The 23,130-nt window shown below is 47.9% G+C and overlaps 3 protein-coding genes across 11 annotated transcripts; 1 reads left to right on the forward strand and 2 right to left on the reverse strand.

The window, feature by feature from the left end:
• Positions 1-10,870: 10,870 nt before the first annotated feature.
• Positions 10,871-16,329, reverse strand: LOC101765661 (putative pentatricopeptide repeat-containing protein At5g52630). Of its 9 annotated transcripts, none has more exons than XR_002675838.1 (6): positions 16,071-16,329; positions 13,426-15,728; positions 12,696-12,927; positions 12,200-12,368; positions 11,892-11,940; positions 10,871-11,740 (listed from the first exon to the last, which is right to left on the reverse strand). XR_002675838.1 is itself a non-coding variant. In XM_004982641.3 (2 exons), exons 1-2 carry the CDS (start codon positions 16,185-16,187, stop codon positions 13,527-13,529), a joined length of 2,319 nt encoding a protein of 772 aa, XP_004982698.1. In that variant the 5' UTR covers positions 16,188-16,329; the 3' UTR covers positions 13,196-13,526. The 9 variants fall into 9 exon arrangements, 1 of the variants encoding a protein (XP_004982698.1); XR_002675835.1 differs by having other exon boundaries at positions 12,624-12,927; XR_002675836.1 differs by having other exon boundaries at positions 10,871-11,290; positions 11,628-11,740; positions 12,200-12,927.
• A 1,404-nt stretch (positions 16,330-17,733) lies between these two features.
• Positions 17,734-19,671, reverse strand: LOC101766904 (pentatricopeptide repeat-containing protein At2g20710, mitochondrial). Its single transcript, XM_004982645.3, has 2 exons — positions 19,358-19,671; positions 17,734-19,235 (listed from the first exon to the last, which is right to left on the reverse strand). Exons 1-2 carry the CDS (start codon positions 19,607-19,609, stop codon positions 18,000-18,002), a joined length of 1,488 nt encoding a protein of 495 aa, XP_004982702.1. The 5' UTR covers positions 19,610-19,671; the 3' UTR covers positions 17,734-17,999.
• An 88-nt stretch (positions 19,672-19,759) lies between these two features.
• On the forward strand, positions 19,760-22,218 carry LOC101767310 (pentatricopeptide repeat-containing protein At4g21705, mitochondrial). Its single transcript, XM_004982646.3, has 2 exons — positions 19,760-20,105; positions 20,808-22,218. The coding sequence occupies exons 1-2, from the start codon at positions 19,797-19,799 to the stop codon at positions 21,981-21,983; spliced, it is 1,485 nt and encodes a 494-aa protein (XP_004982703.2). The 5' UTR covers positions 19,760-19,796; the 3' UTR covers positions 21,984-22,218.
• Positions 22,219-23,130: the final 912 nt, after the last annotated feature.

Consider the following 23,130-nt stretch of genomic DNA (forward strand, 5'->3'; position numbering starts at 1 on the left):
TTCAAATCGGCCGGGGGAGATTGTGACCTCTCACTCTTCGCAGCCGTGCCGAACAACCGATCTCTGAGGAATATATTGAGCTGCACGTACGGCTGCGCGCCCGGAGCCTGGCACGGAAAAGCTACACATCTTTGACATCCATGTCTAGAGATAGCAAGACATGCCTGCCACTGCGAGAACCCCTCGTCTGTGATCTGTCCCGTCCTACAAGGCCAGCGGACTACAGGGACGACGGCGCCGTGAGCCGCAGCTGGTGGCGGTGCTGTCATCGTGGAAATGGAATCCAGTTCGAAATGCCGATACGAGGAACGTCAAGAAGAGGATCGAGTTGATCGCATATCTGAAGCATCAGCACGCATTTTGGCTTGTTTGATCTGTATAGGAGTAGCTCCGTGCGCGTGGTCGATCGATGCGTACTTCCCGTAAGTAAGCTGACTACTTGAACGAACAAAACAAAAAGGCACTGAAACGCTCGGCGACGGAGCAGTGCGGCGCTACTCTTCAACCGTGCCGGCCAACAAATGCAACCTTCCCTGATACACGCCCTCTGACTTCTGCTTTCTTTCTCCCTCCCTTCCTTTCTCGATAAAATATGATATCCACCGCATCCGTTCCGCTGATCTCTTGAGAACCCTTTCTTTTCAACGGCAGACCGAGCTCCGCCATGCGTCCCGGAAAATCTAAGCTCTCCCAAAAAAGCTGGACCACAAGATCCGCCGGGCTCTCGGTTCTGCGCGCGCCAGCCCGTGTCCACCGCCGCGCGCGCGCGCGTCCAACTTGTCAACCCGGACACCGATCCGTGCCCGTCAACTGGGGTTGGCCGTGGCCAGCGGCCGACCGCACGGGCAGGGACGGCTCCCCTCACGCGCCCCGGCCGCTCCCAGTCGCAGCTGCACCAGGCAGCGACGCCCCCCGGGCCCCGGCCCGCCGCGGTCACCGACGCGCGCAGGTGTCGCGCGCCCGGCTCGCGCGCGTGGCTGCGCGCCCGCTTTCTGGTGGCCCGGCCGGCCGACCGAGAGCGCTGACCCCCGCTCGCGCGTCGCGGTCGCGGCCCGTGCGCCGCGCGCCGTCCCCGCAACACATCGCATTCACGAACCTGATCGACAACCTGAAAGCGGAGCGGCGAGAGCGCGTGCGCCGCGCCGCGCACGGCGTCGACGCAGCGCGCGCGCGCGCGCCAGGAGGAGCCACAAACTTGTGATGGTCGCGCGGCTGCTTTGCATTGGATCGTGGCGGCTGGGCTGTCGTGCTCATCCAGCTAGTGGGCAGGAGATTCGACGGTCGAGGAATTTTGGGAGAACTCTTGGCTACTCATATTGTTTCGGAAGAAACGGACGGTGCTTTAATAATGTTTGGTTGGATAAGATTGTATGGGTGCATGCGCACGGTAGGAGTTTGGCGTTACAAACCGGACTACAAGTTCGATGCATCGCACGCTTGCAAATGCGTCGGAGAGTACTTGTATCTTCGTATTTTCTTTTTTTTAGCGATGAGGTCTTTTTTTTGTGATCACTGCAGCTTCGTTTCTCTCGCGTGCCAGAGCACCAGGATACGCACAAAAAGAAGCGTGTGATTAAAATCTTCTTCAGGTAAATGTTATTTGGAGGAACTTATTTTTTGTTTTGAAGATTTTATTTGGAACTTATCAGAGATATCATCAACTTATTACCTTACCAGGAGATATCGGGGCGCACAGCACAACGGAAGGGACGAGAAAACACGGCATCGAGGGGCATATGTATTATTGGGCGAGTTGCGGCCTCCCCCGGTTGCCGATTTCCTCTTCCGATCCGTTGGGTGCGCACGTGTACCATGACATCTGCTCATGTCTAGCGAGCTGCTTCGCCATGCTATCTCGGCCAAACACGCGCACGAGCTCGATCAACCCCCGCCGGAGCCATCACGTACGCATTCACGCTTTCCCCAGCGCGCGGCACAGCTGATTAGCTGAAGTTCCCCGGTAACGAGAGGGAGAGGAGACAAACGGCGCCAGTGAAACAGAGCGGGCTTCGGGGAAGGAGAGCGTCCCCGACATGTTGGTTGTGCCGTGCCGGTAGATGTGGCTAGGTACATGCATGCATATATGCGCATTATACACACCATGCTCTGTAGTCAAACTCGTGAGAAAGACAAGCAGAGAGAAAACAATATATTTGCATGTGGGATAGATTATTTTGTGCGTAGCTGCCGGCAGCTATGTACATGCCGGTGGATGCCATGCGAGATCTGCGCATATGCTGCGTCTGCGTGCAATGTGTGCCTTTTTCCATCAGCGGCATATTCCTGTCAGATATGCTACCAAACCATACCAACAGCACTTAAAATGCATGGATTCAAAACACCCTCCACGTTCCATTAGTTAATAATGGATCAGTTTTACCGTGTGCTTGAGTGTAAATGTTTATGCATATGCTGTATTTCGTATAAATAATAGGCAAAATCTAAGGCAATGGATCATTAGGGGTTACAACCACGCTAGATATTTCTTAATAGTTACTTCCTCCGCTCTGAATTGTAAGAGGTTTTACATTTTGGAACTCGTACGTCTATATACATGCAATGTAAGAAAAGTAAAAAACCCTTACAATTTGAAAGGAGGGAGTATTAACAAGTGGCTAACGTATTTTTTGATAGAAAACTTGAGCAATTTTTTTTCCTGAAAGGGTTGTCCAAATTAGACTAAAAAAACCTTCTGCCACTTGAAAAAAATATGAAAAAGAATGATAGCTCTTGGCCATATAAGAAAAATACTTGAAAACTGTAAAATATGTTGTAAAATATGTTGTAGTAGGTAACCAGATGAGCTAATCTTGAACCAGCGGCGTGAAGCAACTTGAATTTTGTGCTCGGCAGCTCACATCAAATAATTTGTTCTTTTTCAGCTAAATTACGTGGAAACCCAGTATGTGACGGTTAAAATGGTGCTTCAGCCCAGCATAACATCGTGTTAGGGGTTAAAAGGCTTTAACCGAAGAACTGGATGTGTAGCGCTATGTTAGTCAAATGCATATCTGGTGGTGGATCACGTGAATTTAACCAATAGGTGGCACGTTTTTTAGCGTAGGTGCTCATATTTTCTCCGGAATTAAATTCTTAATCCCGGCACTGCACCACCCACTCGCGTCCTTTGACAGACTAGCCGGTAACCCACACCCTGAACTCAATTGAACCGGACGATACAGCCTAGGACAATAATGCTGCCCTTCCAGCTCCATTCAGTTTGAGGAAGTAGCTCAGCCTCGGTGAGTCAGCGTCCTATACAGATCGAAAACGTCTGGAAGACGTGCCTACGCCTGCTGACCGAGCTGCCGATTAGCCTCCCAATCGTACCAAGTACCGTGTGAACTTCCCTTGGCTCAGGGCAGAGCTTTCCTCGTGTTCGGATCCTACGTAACCCCCATTGCCCCCACGCTCCCCGGATATCAAAAATCTGGCCAGCATCATATCGGAAACCAAATAGGGAAGGGAATTATAGGTCATCGGACAGGTTCGACCTCTCCCGGCTAAGCACGTAACGAACCTGAACGTGATGCCACAAAACACTGGTAGATTAACGCACACGCGTACCAGGCTCCGGACTCTTCCGGAGATTGACCGACTTGGGCGATGAATTCGCCGTCACGAATTGGTGTTCGTCCACGGAACGAACTCGATCGCAGCTAGCAGGCTCCATTCGCATCCGTCCGATCCCAGCACACGCGGCAACGTCTCAAGGACAATTTGAGGCCCAACCACCAGGAGAGCTCTGCGTGTATTATTGGATCCGGGCGTGTATTATTGATTATTATTGGACAATTCGTCCAGAAGCTACCAAAGTTTCCTTCTCCTCCTCTACTACCTCTGTCGACGTCTCAGCCTCCCCGACAATGAAGCGCGCTGCTGGCGTCGTGCTTTGACAGTGAAATTGATCGAGATGTCAGATGCGTAGGGGTGAAAAAGATCTGAGCATTCCCAAACATTTGGCGGCACTCCTTTTAGTGCACACTGACTAGAATTCACTCAGCACGACCAGTGGGGTAGTCAGGATTTTTATATAGGGAGGGCCACGTAAACAATACTTAATAGACTACATGTTTAAATTTAGTATACGAATGCCTAATTTCAATTTAAGTTACTTAATAGACTATATTTTTTTTATCATTTGCACAAAAAGAACAATAATCATTCAATCAGTTTTTGAGTACTTATATACTTAGAAATATATTAGTACTAAGTACGTACTACATGTTTTGCAGATTTTTTTTTTCGGGGGGGGGGCAGCCCCTCCTTGGCTACGCCACTGTGTACGACACGTGCGAGTTCTGGGGAAGGAAAAGAAAATGGGGGCACCCTAGGCCGTGTTTAGTTGGGGAATTTGGGAGGTGCCAAATTACTGTTACAGCACTGTAGCACACTGTAGCGTTTCGTTTGTATTTGTGAATTATTGTCCAAATATTGACTAATTAGGCTCAAAAGATTCGTCTCGCAAAGTACAACAAAACTGTGCAATTAGTTTTTAATTTCATCTACATTTAGTACTCCATGCATGTACCGCAAGTTTGATGTGATGGGGAATCTTCTTTTTGCATAGTGTCAAAGTTGGGAGTTGGGAGTAACTAAACATGGCCCTAGTTTGCCACTTCCTGGAAACGACCTGCAGAAGGACGCGCCCGCTCAGTGCGCCCTGTGGCTCCCGACCGAGCACCGGCCGTGTCCGCCGCACAAGTTGTCAACCCAGACCGGTCGATCAGACGATCAACCGACCAATCCAACTCGCCCAGCTCGCGCGTGAGCGATCGCCTCGCCCGGCCTGCCTTGCCGGTCACCGGCGCCACGGGTGTCGCCCGCGCGCCGCGCATTTCCCGCCGGTGGCCGGGCCCGCCTCTGCTCGCTCGCGGCGGTCGCAGCCAGGGGCGTGCACGAGTCAGGTCGGGAGCGGCAAGTCACATGAGCCGCCGGGCCCGAGCGGCGTGGCGGTCCTGGATTGTTTCTTCAGTTTGCACGTTCATTACGCTGTTCCTTTGTATCGATTCACTGCAACAATAAAAAGGAGTGTGGCATTTGGCGTCCTTTAGTTCGGCCCGTTGCATTTCAACTCGCGTCGTACACATCAGTCGCTCCTTTGAAACTGGCGCCGTTTCATTTTTCTCGGCTCTCGCCTACTACGTACTGTAGAAGACATGGGCGGGACTACTACCGTGGGAGCAGGCCTGGAACGTACTGTACTCTCTTTTGTCAGCTGCTAAGTGATTTTTGTGCTCGTGTGTGGGCGGCTGGGCGCCGAGAAAATTCAGAGTTCGAGCTTGACCAATTGAGCAAAGAACCTTTTCACAGGCTATGGCACAAGTTGCATGCCACTGCTCATGCATTTCGAACATGGAGCAGGTCACTCATCTCAGACGCCAAACTTAAGCTGCATATAGCCCAAGAAGTTATACTGCATCTTGACATGGTTGAAGAGACGAGACAACTATCCGAACAGAATACTCCCTGCGCCATAAGTTAAAGAGGAGACTATTAGATGGGCGGCCATAGAAAAGGCAAGGAAAAAACAGTGCTCCAGAATCACTTACTTATGCGAGGATGACGCAAACACAAAGTTCTTCCATCTAAAAGCAAACGCTAGAAGAAGGAAAAATTTTATCCAGAGGCTAAAGAAGGAACATGACTGGGCACTAACACATGAGGACAAAAAGATGGTGATTCAAGATCACTTCGACAACATGATGCAACCGCTCAGCAACGCTCCAAAGACCTAAACTGGGAGATCATAGACTTCCCAACAATTGATTTACAAGCGCTGGATAACCCCTTCTCAGAAGAGGAAATACTACACGCCATCGCTGAACTCCCGAAGAGCAAAGCACCGGGACCAGACGGTTTCACCGGTCTCTTCTTCAAATCGTGCTAGCATATAATCAAAGGGGACGTCATAGCAGCAGTCAACTCCTTCCACAACATCTATTGCAGGGACTTCAACCTCGTCAACACGGCTAATGTAGTACTAATCCCCAAGAAGGAGGGCGCCGAAACAATCCAAGACTACATGCCAATTAGTCTGATACATGCCATCGCCAAGATTATAAGCAAAATCTTTGCATTACGTCTAGCCCCATTTATGGATGCACTAATCTCACCGTGCCAAAGGGCCTTCATCAAAGGAAGAAATGTTCATGACAACTTCCTCTACGTTAGAAATATGGCTCGGCGATTCCACAGAAACCTGGAGCTGGATATCTCAAAGGCTTTTGACTCAGTGCGCTGGGATTACCTACTATCATTGCTACAACACAGAGGCTTTCCATCCAGGTGGCGTAACTAGATCGCGGCGATGCTAACGACAAGGAGATCCACTCTCCCCCTACTCTTCATCCTAGCGATAGACCCACTTTACCATCTAATACACAAAGCGACCGACATGAGCCTACTCAGCAAATTAGGGAGGTGAGCTGCGTGCGAACGAATCTCAATGTACGCTAACGACGCAGTGATCTTCATAAAACCAACAACTACAGACATGAAAAAGATGACACAGCTTTTAAGTCTATTCGGCGAGGCAACTGGTTTGAGGACAAATCTAAAAAAACAAGCATCGCGCCTATTAGCTGTGACTGCATCAACATGGATCAAATTTTATCAGAGCTACCAATAACTCGAACAGGATTCCCGATAAGATAGCTGAACCTACCCCTTACAATACGAAGACTAAAAAAGATCGATTTCCAATCCTTAAGTGACAAGGCAACAGGTAAACTCTTGGGATGGAACAGGCGCAACCTCAACCAAGCGGGACGCACCTGTCTTACAAAAGTGATTATGCGCAACCATTGTACCTGATGATGGTCCTCAAGGTCCCGCAAGAAGTAATCGAGGACATAGACGAAGTAAGGAAAAGATTCATGTGGGTAGGCGACAAAGAATTGGCCGAGGAAAATGTAAGGTAAACTGGATTAGAACCTGCTTGCCAAAACAAAATGGAGGATCAGGGGTATTAAATCTTCACAAGTTCGCAAGGGCGCTCAGACTACAGTGGCTATGGCATGAATGAGAATCGCCGCAGAAAGTGTGGGTTGGAATGGAAACGCTGTACGATGACAACAACATATTTTTATTCGCGGCCTGCATGACGATCACGGTAGGGAACGGCCAGAAGACTACCTTCTGGCAATCAAGCTGGTTGCAAGGCTGTAGACCGAGGGATATTGCGCTAAACATCTTCGCCATATCCAGAAAGAAAAAAAGAAGTGTCGTGGAGGCCTTGCAGGGAAATACTTGGATCACGGATCTTAACATACGCGATGGCATCACGTCACTGCATCTACAGGAATTCGCGACACTATGGCGGCTAATACCAGCGGTGCAGCTGCAACCACAGTAGGAAGACATAATACGATGGAAACTTACTGCGAGCGGCAAGTATTCTACGGCTTCGGCGTATAAAGCATAGTTCCTTGGCTCTACAAAGGCACCACATAGCAAAGCACTTTGGCGATCCTAGGTGCAACCGAAATGCAAATTCTTTGCATGGCTAATACTACAAAACCGAGTGTGGACGTCTGATTGCCGAGCGCACAGGGGATGGCCACATTCCCTTCATGCGCCCTGTGTAGACCTCAAATGGAGACATCATATCACCTAATTGGGCATGCAGATTCACCAAAAAGATTTGGGGACTGGTGGTGGATTGGACAGCACAACCAAGCTCACATCCCTCAGCTTGGCGCCCAAGCGACAACGTGCTAGACTGGTGGACAAACATGACCACTAAAACACAAGCTCCCAGGAAAGGAATGTGCTCCATTATCCTGCTCATCATGTGGGAGGTATGGAAAGAAAGGAACAAGCGGGTCTTCAATCGAGAGGGAATGTCAGCTCTTGCACTTTTTCCAAAAATCAAGGAAGAAGTCGATGCATGGGTAGTAGTGGGGGCAAAAGATTTATCGCTTTTCATTTCTCGCGAGTAATTGCGTTTGTTACATGTACCTCTTTCTGACTATCAATAAAATAGGGCACAATCTGGTGCTCATTCGGAAAAAAAAATGCCCCGGTGTAATCGTGCGACTGCGATGTATTGTTGAAGACGGGGTGCGACCGGCGATGCCGTAATGGCCCCTCAACTTGTTGTGATGTCACCGCGCTCCTCTTTCGCTCGTCTTCAACACTATCATTCATGGGAATCTTTACAGACGGACAAGCAAACAAAGTTGAATCCTGTGGAATCCTTCGCTGAACCAAAAAAGGAGAGGAGAAGAAGAGACTGCTTCTCCTTTTTCATTAGGCACGAAGGCCATCTACCGGGGCCGAGACTAAAAGTCGAAAACAACCCATGTACTATGCTGGTGGTGGTGACACCAACGGCGCTCTTTCAGTTCATCTCAGCAGAACGTAGCTTTCATGCGACGCAGCACGCAAGCCTAGACACAAGAGAACATCGAAAAGAAAATGGCCGTGTTCTAGTGTGTTGCGTGCTGATCCTCTCGTAATAATTTTAGGCGTGATCGTCATGGAGCCCTTAATTGGCGTCATGGCACTACCTTCCAAGATTCTCTCGTGCGGTAGCCATCGATGCCTCGGTGGAAGAACCAGTACTAGGCTCCTATAGCGGTGTCCGGTGGGATATTCATACTCTCTCGTGCGGTAGCCAACGAAACACGTCTCGCCATCGCGAGTCGCACGCGTGGAGAAACGTCAGGTGGCGAAAGTGAACGCGCACACTGAACCAGCACGCCATAATCTTTGACTCGTGATCTGCCCGTACTCCACAGCAGGTTTAGCAACTTCACCTCATGGTCGATGGCAGGCGGGACCGGACGATGGAACCCAGCTGTTGCCACATGAACGCTGTGCTCGTGGAGAATTTTAGAGACCTGAGCGTAATTTAAAAAAAATTAGGGACCTGAGCTGACCATTGAGCAAAGAAGCAAGCAAAAGCCTTGTGTACCATCAACCGTGTACTATTTGAGACACGGCTTCCATGGAGGAAAAAAAAACGTTTTCAAGCAAGATGGATAGAGGAAATGCTACAGTAAGAGTATCTCTAGCCGTCTCTCTTTCCCCAATCCAACTATTATATTGGGAGAGTTGATAAGAAAATAGTGCTCCAACAGTCTCCTTTTAACTTTCTCTTTTCCTAATAATTATTGGGACGACCCAATAAATCACCGCAACTCTCCTTAAGTAACTCTCCCAGTATGGTAGTTGGATTGGGATAAGATTATTGGGAGATTGTACAGCGAAAGTGATATTAGGATATCCTATTAAATAGTTATTAGAAAATATTTATTGGCATACTACCGGAGGTGCTCCGATGGCCTCCCGTCCCATTTCTCTTGCGTCGTACCTGAAAGCAAGCGCCAAACACGCAAAAGGAATGCACGGGACCGCAGGAATTCGAGCCTCTTTCTTCCGGCCGGTGAATACTGCATGCGTTGGGCGTACTCCTCGTGCCACCGTGCACTGTCTGTATGGGCGTGGAGAAAGTTTATAATTTGACGGAACGTCGGCTTCTTCCCTAGTGGTGTGAGTGCATGAATAAATTGCTGAAGATGCCGATGCCGTGATGATGTCCCGTGAACTTGTGATGTCACCGCCCGCATCCTTTCTCACTAATCCTCCACTCTGCAGCTAATCCGTGGGAATCTTTAGAAACCAAGCAAACAAAGACTAATCCCTTCTTGCTGATCTCTTTCGAACACCCGACCAAAAAAGAAAAGAAGAGCAACTAAAGACCATACTATAGCACAGTGTTCCTTTTGATGACGAAGAAAGGCATCCAAATCCGAGCCGAAAACAACCTAATACATACATCCATATACGATGATCGCCGCACCGAGAGCTCCGCCAACATAGCTGTCATCTGACGCAGGAGCGCAGGACCCAAGCACAAGCACAGGCAGTCGCACGCAAGGAAGATACTACAAAAGAATGGACAAACTTGAGTGGCGTGCTGATCCTCTCCCTCACAATAATTTCGGTGTGATCATGCGTGGGAGCCAACTCATACAAGGCCTGCCGTGCCAAGACTCCCTTGTGCGGTAGCATTGCCGTCGATGCATGGACGGAGCTCGTACTAGTGTCCCGTGGGATATTCTCTCCTCTGTGCCAGATTCTTCTCTTGAGTCTTGCGGTGGAGGCGGCGGTGGGCACCTAACGCAACCACACAGCTCATATCATACCATTCAGAGGGTAACATCACATGGCGTTGGTGGACAGAAGGTGGCTGATGGAACGCTGACTGGGCAGCCACGTTTTGTGACCAGCAGGATCATCAAAAGGGACTCCACATGGCCTTAAAGGAACCATCGTCCATCTCCATGGACAAGAACAGAGGATTTTTTTGCCAGATTCCGCCTGAAACTGCTGAAACGCGAAACGGTCGCAGGAACCATGTAGGGCTTCAGCATCTGCAAATCTGCAGCAGCATCGCAGCTAGTATTATTCGGTTTCATGATAGATGGAGTACGATTAGTTAACTCGAATTCAGAAGCTAATGAAAGCCCGCGAGATGGCCTGCATGCTACACAAAACTGACTCAGGCTGATCAGGCAGGTGAACCCAGATGAGGGGCGTTTTAGCCCAAGACAAAGTGACAAACACAGTCGTTCTATGCAGTGGCTCGAGCGAGGCGCCCCACAACTCAACCCAACATCATTTCCCAGGCTTCAGCAAAGGCAGAGCAACGTTTCCTGGGAAAATGTAGTAAAGAAGTACTCGTGCCGTGTATTTCCATGACACTAGTTCATCAGATTTGCAAGTACGAACTCAACAACTTATATGTCTCTGACTCTGGTTGTAACCAGCTCTTGCCACATTGGCCACACAATGAAAGCAGCTACAATCTCATGAACAAATCGAGAAAAACATAATTACAGAGAAGCCAAGCACTATGCCCTAAAACTCATTAAACTAACGAGTGGTTCCATCGCATCTGATACTATCAAAATTGTACAGAACACTCAGCCCCACTGGCCACTGCTCTATGATGCCGTCAACCAAAAATTGCAGTCATTCATGTAAGCAGGAGTTGAGGGGAAAGAAATGGGGGGGTGGAAACGAACAGGAAAATGACATAATTTAATGATGGACAATGGTGCATCTACTGCATTCTACATGAAGGATTCTGCTTGTTTCTTCATCAGCCTCAAGACCGTCTTTGCTCATACGATCAAGCAAGTCGGACACTGGCTTCCCCGCATGGACGGATCTCTTCAGAAAGTAACGGTAAACATCCCTAGTCAAAGGAATAAACTTCTGTACCATACTCGTCATCTCAGCTGCTTCTACATCCTTTTCGTCCATGAAGCAGTTCAGGCTAGGTAGTACATATGTCAGATGTGAAAAGAAGATTCCAAAGAAACTGATTAAGTGCTTATTCAGCAATGTGTCTCTATAAATGATCAGTAGAATGGCAATTCGGATCTTTGTGTCAATGGCATATTCTTCCTGCAAGATCCTAAGGATATAACAGTGGAACAACATTCTTGAATTTTTCATTTCCAAAAAAAAAAAACAGTTACCAAATGGAGACTACAAAAACTGACGAAGTACTAAAACACTGAAAATGAAACCCACATGTTTGAGCATAAGCAACTGCTTTACAGCTCCTTTTGGTCTATTTAAGATAAACAATTCAAAGAAACAGGATATACCGTGAGTATGTATCCTGCACAAGCAACTGCTTTACAGCTTCTTTTGGGTCTATTTCTGAGATAACTGCAAAGGATCCATTGCCAGAATCTTTCAAAACGATCTCCTTAACATTCTACAACAGTAGGAAAGCACTTAGCTTGATGACAAATTTCTCTAAGTAATCAATTTATCACTCTGATGCTCAAAGAGAACTACAGTTTTAATACTACCAAAATGCAAACAAAAAAAGACTATAAGGTTGCAGATGCAGAGAATGGGCTTACCAAGTTTAACGGATAACTGTCAGAAGCACACATGTCCCAGTACCATCATCTGTTGATTAAAGAAAATATGAATCAGGAAACTCATTAAATAATTGAGAAAACAACTTTGTAAAGCTCATCAACATATACAACAACATTGAATTGAGGATGTCATGGAAGCAGCGATGATCAGATTTGCATTACACATCCATAACAGCAAGATGGTCATCTGTACCATTCGCTTAGCGATTTTCCATTTGAGATACTGAACCGAACCCCCCACAAGCACCCGATCCCCCCTCTATTTGCACACAAAGAAAAAATCTCACCTTTACTTTCTTGGCAAAGCTAAGAGATTCCTCAAATGTGACTGACTCCCACTTAGACATGGAGCCCAGACAGAGACAGGTAAAGGCAAGGCCCTTGATTCCCCTCAAAGAGACATTATTTCTTAAGTTCATGCAAGGAGTAATTTGACAAAGACAATATGATATCCCACTACAAAAAAAGAACATAAGAGGTCTACAAAAACACAAAGATCATAAATAGTTCATTCAATTAAACATAATGAAAACAGTTGATCATTTGGAAGAGCTTGTTGAAGAGGGGAATTAGGGGGAGCAATCCCCCACAGGGTTTGAGTGAGATGAGAGGGATTCACTTAATCCCTCCACGGATAAGTTCCACTTGGCAATTTAATCCCCGGCAACCAAACAAGGCCTTAGGAATTTTGCTCATCTTCAATCCACTTACCATTTTCTTATCCATCAATTCGATTCAAGATGTTCCTTTGAAAAAGAGAGACGTTTGCATGTGAAAACCAACCTTCTGAAGCTTCATATTAATCTAGAGGTAGTAGCTCCCCTCTCTGGTTCCACATTTCAGCTGTTCAGGCACAGCTACTGTCTGTTGCAGCTTTGGGAATTTGGTTGGCACCATCCATCACTGCACTAGTGACCTCAACTGATATCACAATATCAGATGCTCAAAAATAGATGCTCGGTTGTATTATGTATAGAATTCCCATGGAAATACATTTTGCCCCCAATTTGAACTTCTGATTAGCACCCGTCAAAAAGAAAAAAAACTTTTCATTAACAAATATGAAGATACAACTAGAACAATACATAAATATCTCTGTAATTGTTCAGTCATGTGGCTGGCCTCACAAGCCAATTTAATAGACATTATAAGTTCCCTGTGTTTTATCAAGCTCTGAGCCTACTGCAACTAATGGTATTCTTTTGTGTTGTTAGAAAAACTGTGTCATAAAATAGCTATCTGAATGGCAACCAGAGTTTCCACTCAAAATAGATGGCAAAGGATGGGGCAGTTAATCTCAAAATTGTGAATTCAAACACTGAAATCTGATCCTATTTGGGCCAGCATTACAACAGTTACAAAGATATTCACCCTCCTATATTGCTAACCGTGTGTGCATATTCGATAAATCTGATCTGAGTATTCTGGTTATATGTTACAGATGCTGTCTGAACAAACTTACTTTAAGACGAAAATCTACAAAACTGACTTCAGAGTGACCAGCTCAGAGTACCTTGCATCAACCAAAATCCCATGATAGCTGTGACCTACTCCCAGGACAAAACTTGTGAGGCTAGGGAGTAGGATATTGCTGAAATTTCCAGGTTCCTGTGCTCACAATAGTGCACTAAAATCCCCACAAGAGCATTGGCCATCCTTGAACTTGTGAAGGCGTTTACTGTCCCGGACAACAATCTCTCTGTTTGCAAGTAATGAAAAGAACTTAATTGAACTGTGGCAATCCCTGCACATGGTAATGTTCTTTGTGACGCGAATTGTTGCACCTGGAGGTGTTTGCAGCAACCCCAGCGCAACAGCTAATCTCTCACTGTGGTGCTTTAGGGAACCTGCAGCAGGATTCTCATCATCCTCACCGTCAGACACCTCTGCATTCTGGTAAGGTTCATAGCCAAAGGCTTTAGCTTTCTCCAGCAGATTCTCTAGCAGTTGATACAGGTCATCACTCCGTTCGTGAGTCTTATCATTAGCTCTGAAGAAATAGACCTTGTCTTTGATCGTAATCCAGCTGCGATCCCTAAGGATTCCTAGATCCTCCTGTCTCATCAGCTTCCGTACTCTGGCCACATCATGCCACCTCCCGCTGGAAATGTACATGTTCAGCAGTAACACATAGGTTTCGACACCTTTTGGCTTGAGCTCGAGCAGTCTATTAGCAGCATAGAAGGCAAGCTCCATATTTCCATGACTCCGACATCCAGCAACCAAACTGGACCAGATGGCCTCATTTGGTTCAAAACCTGTCCTTTTGATGAAGAAAAATGCATCATCCAACCGGCCCAAGCGCACAAACATGTCAATCATGCACCCATAATGGTCCACAACAGGCTCTATTTTGTACTCTTCCTTCATCATGTTGAAGTAGCGCTCAGCCTCCTCAACTAAACCAGCATAGCTGCAGGCTGAAAGCACACTTACAAATGTGATTTCATTTGGTTTCACCCCAGCCAATCTCATGTCCTCGAAGAGTTGTATCGCTTCCTGGGGCCGGCCATGCTGAGAGTACCCTGATATCATAGAAGTCCATGTGACAAGAGTCCGTATTGACATCTCAACAAACGCTTTAGTTGCATCTTCGATGCATCCACACTTGTTATACATGTTCACCAATGCGCTGTTAACCACGACATCTGACAAGAAACCAGTCTTTATTGTCTGAGCATGGATTTGCTCACCCTGCTCTAAGGCCATCATGGCACTGCAAACAGACAGGATGCTTGAGAAGGTGAACAAATCGGGCTTCATTGAAGACCGTTTGAGGTTGCGAAAAATCTTGAGTGCCTGGAACCCTCTAGAACGAGCATGGAGATCATCCTTAGCTGTCTCCATGATCTGCGCGTAGCCTGAGATCATTGCGTTCCACGTGATAATACTGACATCCTCCATGTCTTCAAACAACCGCATGGCCTCCTCAGTTTCACCCTTTCTCAAATAGAGGTACATCGTCGAATTCTTTACTGGAAGGTTCGTCTCACAACCGATTTTGAAGCAGAAGGCTTGGACTTGCTTGCCCAGGTTCAGATCTAGCCTTGTACCACACAAGCTCATGACACTTGTCAGGGTAAACTCATTAGGCATCACTCCATCCATAAGCATATCAAGGAACAATGTCAGTCCAAGCTCTACATAGTTCTCATCTTCAGCGCAGGCAGATATCATCGTTGTCCACGTGATGACGTTCTTGTCAGGGACCCTCTGGAAGGTCCTCATGGCTGATTCCAAGCTCCCAGACTTGGCATACAATCGACAGAGGGAGTTACCTACACTTGTGATCAACTCGGCCCCGTACTTAATTGTATATCCATGAACTTGCTTGCCCATGCCAACGTTGTCCGAAGCAGAGCACGCGTTCAATGTCGCGCCAAGCGTGAAATGTGAAGGGTACCTCCCCGCCTCCAGCATCTCCACAAACACCTCCAGCGCCGCCACCGGCTGCGAGTTGAGAGTGTACCCCGTGATGAGCGCCGTCCACGTCACGACGTTCTTCTCAGGCATTCCGTCGAACAGGCTGCGTGCGTCCAGGTTCGCCCCGCACCGCATGTAGGCATTGACCAGAGACGTCGCGACGAACATGTCCACGCTGGTCCCGGTCTTCACCATGTGCCCGTGCACGGCCCTGGCGTCGCCGAGGCTGCCGGCCTCAACGCACCGGTGCAGCAGAGGCACGTACATCGCCGACCTCACCGTCTTCCCCTCCCTGAGCATGCCCATCGCTTCCTCGACATCGAGGGGCCGCAGCGGCGCTTCCACGCCGCCGCCATTCTGCCCTGCTTGGATGCTCCTGCCGTTCGAGTTGCTCTGCAAAGTTGGAGTAAAAACTGGGTGAGACAGTCGATCCCCACTCTGTACGTATGCAGTTTTGGCTTTTGGATGAGCCGACAAAACATTAACAGGGGCAAATCGAAGAAATGCAAAGGATGCAAGTGATCACGACGAGCGAATCTTGGAACGCAAGCAAGGACAAGAAACATTCAGAGCAGAAAATCTTAAGCTTGCGCTAAATAGATTGCCGGATTCTTTATTTCCCACTTGGAGTGTTCTTCTCCCACCTCGTCATTAGCGGACCAACGAACCGAAGACACGTTCTTGAAAGAATCGGGTTGAACCGTTGGGAGAGGGCGGAGAGAAAGGTCCGGTTACCTTGTCGACGACGGCGACGGAGCTGGCCGGCGGCCTCCGAGCGTCGGCGCCGGCGACCGCCGGGAAGGAGCCGCCGGTGGCCCCGCCAGAGACGGCGAGGGAGGGGACAGAGGCCATTGGCGGGGCGGGGTCAGAGGGCAGGAGGCGAGCGGAGGAGCATCAGCCGCGGCGGGGGAGAGCAGAGGATTCCATGAGCCTGGGGCGGGAAGTGAGGCGAGGACGGAGCAAATGGGATAACACTGATAAGGGAGTGCCCACTGCGGCACTGCCCAGGGTAAGGTGGAAACCAAACGGCTATCAATTCTCAACCGACGGCAAAAGGAGCTCGTTGCCTGTCTCACCGGCTAATGTGCTTTGAGATTCGTTTAATTCTAGACACTAAAAATAAATTTAAAACGATATGTAGATTTGTAGTTGTAGGATAGTGACGGGGATGGAGGTGGGTTCTCTCCGGTCCGCAAAGAGTGTCCTTTAATTTTGTTTAAAGTCAAACCATATCAAGTTTATATAAAAAATATATTAATGTTTTTGATGTCTAATAAGTTTTATTAGATTCATTATGAAATATATTTTCATAGCATATCTATTTAGTGTTATAAATATTGATATTTTTCAATGTAAACTTGGTTAAACTTAAGATAGTTTGACTTAGGATAAAAATAAAAGGACGTTCTAGGACAGACTAATTAATCACGCCGGCTTGCAATTTTAGTTTATTTCTTCTTTAAATTAATTATGTGGTTGTCATTAGTTTATTTTATCATTTTTTGGGTCGACGCAATGACAAAAGGAATATAAAATGCATCCTTACCAGGGAACAATGGAATTACTGGCAGGTCTTTCAAGCGTGAGCCATTTAAATCATTACCAGATTTGGGGCGTGGTGCTTAACTTCTCTGCAATTATGTTTTCTTGATTTCTTCATGTGATTCTCGCTGCTTTCGTTATGCCCTCTGTGGCCAGGGTGACAAGCCTGAATGAATGGTTCCATCGCATCTGATCCTATCAGAATTGTACAGAAAACTCATAGCCCCACTGGCCACTGCTCTATGAAGCCATCAACAGCAAATTGCAGTGTTTCATGTAAGCAGAGTTGAAGGGGAAAGAAAAGGGGACGAAAACGAACAGGGAAACATGGCGGAGGCAGTCTTCCAGGAGGTTCCGCTCAGATATGGCGCATTGGGAGAGCCATGGGCGCAGCCGAAGGGTGAGCGGCACGGCCATGGCTGCATGCACAGAGATATGAGGGCGGATACAATGGGAGGAGAACTGAGCAGGGAAGGTGTCCGCAATGGTTGCGTTTAACAGCCAGCAATCAAGCCAAAAGCCAGTATGCTTGCCATTCATCTTGAGCCTTGAGTGGCACACTTATCTTGACCAAGTAAATCGAGTTGCATGGTGGCACTTTGGGTTCCGTGAAGCATAAGCAGGAGGAGCTCCGCTGTCCATATGCCTTCAGGAGGTCAGTTAGGCGCAGGCATGTGCAGTTCACTTCTACAGCTTGCGGCCATGCCTCAGGGGAAACTATCACCTGATTACTCCAGGAGCTCAACTACTGAAGCAGAAATACGACAATCAGGGTAAGCATCCAATGAAGAAATGAGGATGAAATTTAATACAGATAGTGAAAGAATAAAAAAGGTATGCAAAGATGGGGTTAATGTGGACTTGAAATATTTGTTAGAATACAGGAAACTGAAGCATTATGCCCCAAAACTCAGTTAAACAAATGAATGGTTTCATTCCATTCATCTCATCCTATCAATACAGTGAAGATCACTCACACACCACTGCCTTGTGAGGCCATCACAGACATGAACAAGATTGTGATATTTAATCGTAAGCAGTGGACGTGTCAAACTAATGAGAAGAGAAGGGCTGAAGGAGAACAGAGAAAAGAGCCATTAAGTGATGGATAACGGAGCATATCTACTCGCATTCTCCTGCAAGGATTCTATCTGTTTCCTCATCAGCCTCAAGGCCATCTTTCTTCATACGCTCAAGCAAGTCGGACACTGGCTTTCCCGCAAGGACATAAGTCTTCAGTAAACTATGATAAACATCCCTAGTCAAAGGAACCAGTTTCTGTAGCATACTCGCCATCTCCTCAGCTGCTTCTACATCCTTTTGTTCCATGAAATGGTTCAGGCTCATTAGCACATTTGCCAGGTCAGGTTTCCATGTACATGGAGGAATCACAGAAGCAAGAGCCTTCCTTGTCATGTCCACTGCCTTCAGCACCTGACCAGTCATAAAAAATCCACCAGCCAACTTATACCAAGTATTAGCCAAAGGTGTCCTCCCTTTCTTGATGGCGTCATCCACAAGAGCTACTGCCTTCTCTACAAGACCTTCTCTGCAGTAAGCATCAACCACTAGGTTGATTACTCTGAAATCCTTATAAGAAACACACACCGTTTCGCACTCTTTCAATGCTTCTTCAGCCCCATCAATATCATTCTTCTTGAGTAACGCACTTATCCTGGACATGTACATCGAGTTGCAAGGTGGCACTTTAGATTTGTAGACTCTCCAAATGCGTTCAACTTCAGGATACATCTTCAGATCAGTATACGTATTGAGCAAGAAACTGTATGCAATCCGACCATTATTGGGTGATATCCGCCTCTCCGCTTCCAGAAGAGCCATGGCAGCCCTTTCTTGCATCCCATATTTCATGAACAATCTTCCTGCTGAAGCATATCCATGCCAACTCAAAAGTTTCTCATGTGGATTGGTCTTGTTGAGCACCTTCTGAACTCCCTCAAAATCTTCAGCAGCAATGTACGCAGCTAATAGGCTCTCCACACTGAACACATTGGGCTTGACGCCTTTCTCTTCCATGTCCTGGAACATGGCGTGCACCCTTTCGAGCTGCCCAGTCTCCAAGAAAAGATTCATCATCCAATTGTACGCATAAGAACTCTTAACCCCCATTTCCTCTATCTTGGTGAAGAGCTGCTCAGCCTTCTTGACGTCCTTTGCCTCCACATAACATTTAAGGAGGGAGCCGTAGCACTGCGGCTTCATCAGCTGCTTCGGCACCATGCCAAAGTACTCGACGGCTTTCTCAAGGCCGTGCACCTTGTTGATGAGCTCCAGCCGGTACGCGACGTCACCGGCCGTCAGATGGAGGTGCCTCCGATCCGTCATCCAGAATGACAGCTGCAAGAACGCAAAGAATCATCTTACAGAGTGAGCGCAATGTGCACGGGGAACGGGCAGGAATATAAAAAAAAACAATTTGAGGGGGGTGGGTTTAGAGGGGTGGATGATTTGCCCGGTACCTCGAGTGCGTGGGCGAAACGGCGGAGGCCGACGAGCTTCTTGACGATGGCCTGGATGGCGTGCTTCTTGATGGTGTGGCCCTCTCGAGCCCACTGCTCCAGGACGGGGGACAGCGGGAGGTTTGGGCGCCCAACATCCGCGATGCGGCGGTACAAGTCATCGTGCAGCGGCTGGGATGGGGATAGGGAGCGGGAGTCTGTGACGGCGCTCTCGGCGGTGGTGGAGAGGCGGCGGAGGAGACGCCGGAACATGGCGGCGCGGCGCTCCGGCGGCGGCGGCTTGTGCGGGCTGGAGGAGTGCGAGGTGGGTGGGTTTGTTTGGGGAATAAAGGGTAACCAACGAGGAATTGGGCCGAAATGGCCAAAAGCCCAAAACGAGGCCTGACTCACACGCACCCGCCGCAAAAGCCACCAGCGCCAAGCCGCCAACCGCCACGGCATGGCCTCGTCCTCTCTCTTCGCCGCGGCGCGCCGCCTGCTCCGCCTCGGCGGCCGCGGCCGCAGCGGGATGCCCCCATCTCGCGCCGCCGCTTCCTCGTCTCGCAGCAACAGCAAGGAGAAGCGACCGCCGCGGGCGCGGCCACTGAGCCTGCAGTCCAGGCTGTGGCCGCTGGGCCACCCGGGCACGCTCCTCGTGCCGGAGATCGAACTGTGGGCGGCGCGGCCCGGAAACCGCCTCCGTTCCGTTGAGCTCCTGAGCATCGTCAAGGAGCTCCGCAAACGGCGCCGCCATCGCCAGGCCCTCGAGGTAGATACTCTGCCATCCCCGGCGACTTCCTCTGCTCCTTGGTTGCTGGTTCTGGTTGGCGCACGGTAGGTGTTCGATGCGTTGCCACGATGGTGTTTGGCTTCTCGGCAGTGCTGCGCATTTCTTCGTCCCACTTTTATGTCTGTACGTTTATTAGTGACTCACATCACATGCGTGGAAGGTGCATGATGCAATGCTGCAACGGAAAGAGGAGAAAATTTATTCTGACAAAACGAGGAGAAATTTTATGGTTAAAAGAAAATAGGTGAAATTTATCTCAGTTTAGGATATTTAAATTGGGATAAGATTCTCATGAGTTCGATGTTAATCATGTGAAATACTTTTTTTTATTTTATTTCTGAACAACATGGAAATGACTGTAATGAGGACTGTGCTTGTTATTTCTCGAATATTAGGAGTCGATAGAAAACCTGACCTGCTCTATAGTTGTAGATACCTGTGTGCTGATCAACGGGCACCCACAATGCTGATTGACGTATATAACTCTGCACAAGCTATGGCCATCAACCCATCATTGCCAACAAGCATATATTAGTGAACACTTTCCCACTATAAAAAGCATTGATGTTCTAGCCTTCTATGTCTTGGCACTGCAGGTTTGCTTAATGAAGCAGTACCTGCAGTTTTTATCTATTCTTGGCAGACTTCATAAATCATTAGTTTGTTTTTTATTTTGCACAGGTCTCCGAATGGATGAAGCTTAAGGGTCACGTCAAATTCCTGCCAAAAGATCATGCAGTTCACCTGGATTTGATTGGTGAAATTCATGGAGTTGGAGCAGCAGAGACCTACTTCAATAACCTTTCTGACAATGATAAGACAGAGAAACCCTATGGTGCACTTCTGTACTGCTACACACGAGAGCTCCTGGTTGACAAAGCATTGGCACATTTTCAGAAGATGAAAGAGCTGGGGTTCCTGTTCTCCACACTCCCCTACAACAACCTCATGGGCCTCTACACCAACCTAGGGCAGCACGAGAGGGTGCCTTCAGTGATGGCGGAAATGAAAAGCAATGGGATTATTCCCGACAATTTTAGCTACAGAATATGCATTAATTCTTATGGCGCAAGAGCAGATATTTTTGGGCTGGAGAACACCCTGGAGGAGATGGAGTGTGAGCCGCAAATTGTAGTTGACTGGAATACATATGCTGTTGTTGCGAATAACTATATTAAGGGCAACCTAAGAGAGAAGGCATACTCTGCATTACAGAAAGCAGAGTCAAAACTAGATAAAAGAAATTCGGAATCCTATAACCATCTGACTTCCCTGTACTGTCACCTGGGGGACAAATCAGAGGTCAAGAGGCTATGGGCACTCCAAATGTCAAACTGCAAGAGGCATATTAATAAGGACTACATGACAATGCTTGCGGTACTCGTGAAGCTTGATGAGATCGAAGAAGCTGAATCTGTGTTGAAAGAGTGGGAGTCTAGCGGAAATGCATTCGATTTCCACGTTCCAAATATCCTGCTCACTGGGTACCGCCAGAAGGACTTGCTGGACAAGGCTGAGATGCTGCTCGACGACTTCCTGAAAAGGGGAAAGGTGCCTCCTCCATCCAGCTGGGCGATCGTGGCAATTGGCTACGCGGAGAAAGGTAATGTCGTGAAAACTTATGAGCTGACGAAGAATGCCCTCCGTGTATACACCCCAAATAGTGGCTGGATCCCTAGTTCTTCAATGATTGAGATGATACTTCAGTATCTTCGAGATGAAGGAGAGCTCAAGGATGTCGAAACTTTTGTTGATCTGCTGAAAGTTGCTGTGCCAGTGAACTCGGATATGGCCGAGGAGGCTTTGTCAAGGGCTCGTGCAAGGGAAGAAAAAAAGGCTGAAGAGGCAAATGCTTGAGGCTGTCGTTGCCTGAGCTCTTGATTATCAACGAGATGGAGCTTTAGTTCTGCTTCTGTCCTTCCTTCAAACAGCTAGTTTTTTTTTTATGAAACGAAACAGCTAGTTATTGTACTTAGAAATTTAGAATTTCTCTAGTTCATGTTCACATCACTTAGTGGCATGGCACTAGAGCTTCTGTGAAGTATTTTTTGGTGAAACAGAAAGAATTCGTCCTGCAATTAGCAAAAGTTCATATGACTTTGTAGCATGGCAACTAGCTAGTAGCTTCTGCGAAACATTTTTAGTGGAAGTGCAAGGCCTCGTCGCCTCGAGGCACAAGCGAAGATTATCGGTACGGGACTGAAACGTCCTTGTCGTCAAGGGGAGTAGCGGGACAAGGCCTTTTTTTAAGAAGAAGAGAAGTTTAAATATGTACAATCAAAATACACGACCATGCAAAAAAGGAAAAGAATTGTTCGGGGAAGCAAACAACAATCCTCAAAAAGAAACACCAACACCTAAGGTATTCTAACGCGCATCAACGAGCGAAGACCTAGGAAGCCAGCACTATCCAAGTCCTCACTTCCTCCAGTACCACCGGCACCAGGGTCACCGGTTGCAGCGCTGTCCGCTCGTGCACCCGTCTATTCCGTTCCTTCCAGAGCGACTAGCCAAATCAGGGAATCAAAGCCTTTCCGTTGAGTTTTACCAACCCTCTTCCTTGCTTGGATCGACCATTCGGTGAAAAGAGCCTCGACCTGTGGCACGAGCCACTAAAGATCAAAGAACCTGAAGACACGAAACCATGTCTCATGGCTGTGTACACAGTGTAAGCAGGTGATCCATCGTTTCGACCTCTTGGGCACACATTGCACATCCATCTCTATCACACAAACCATGACGACTAGCCGGTTAGAAGTCCAACGACGACCATATAGCACAAGCCAACCATAGAAACGGCATTTTCCTAGCGCCTGCACTTTCCATAACTGACGAGCTCCCATCAGAGGCGACCGGCCTAGAAAGAGCACGATACGTCGAAGTAGAAGAGAAGAGACCTGATGGCGACCACTTCCAAATGAACTTGTCCGGGGCTTGACTAAGGTTTTGATTGCTTAGCTGGTGCCAAATTCATAGATATTGGACAACAACCTGAACCGTTCAA

This window comes from Setaria italica, chromosome IX, assembly GCF_000263155.2.
Source record: "Setaria italica strain Yugu1 chromosome IX, Setaria_italica_v2.0, whole genome shotgun sequence".
Classification (NCBI taxonomy): domain Eukaryota; kingdom Viridiplantae; phylum Streptophyta; class Magnoliopsida; order Poales; family Poaceae; genus Setaria; species Setaria italica.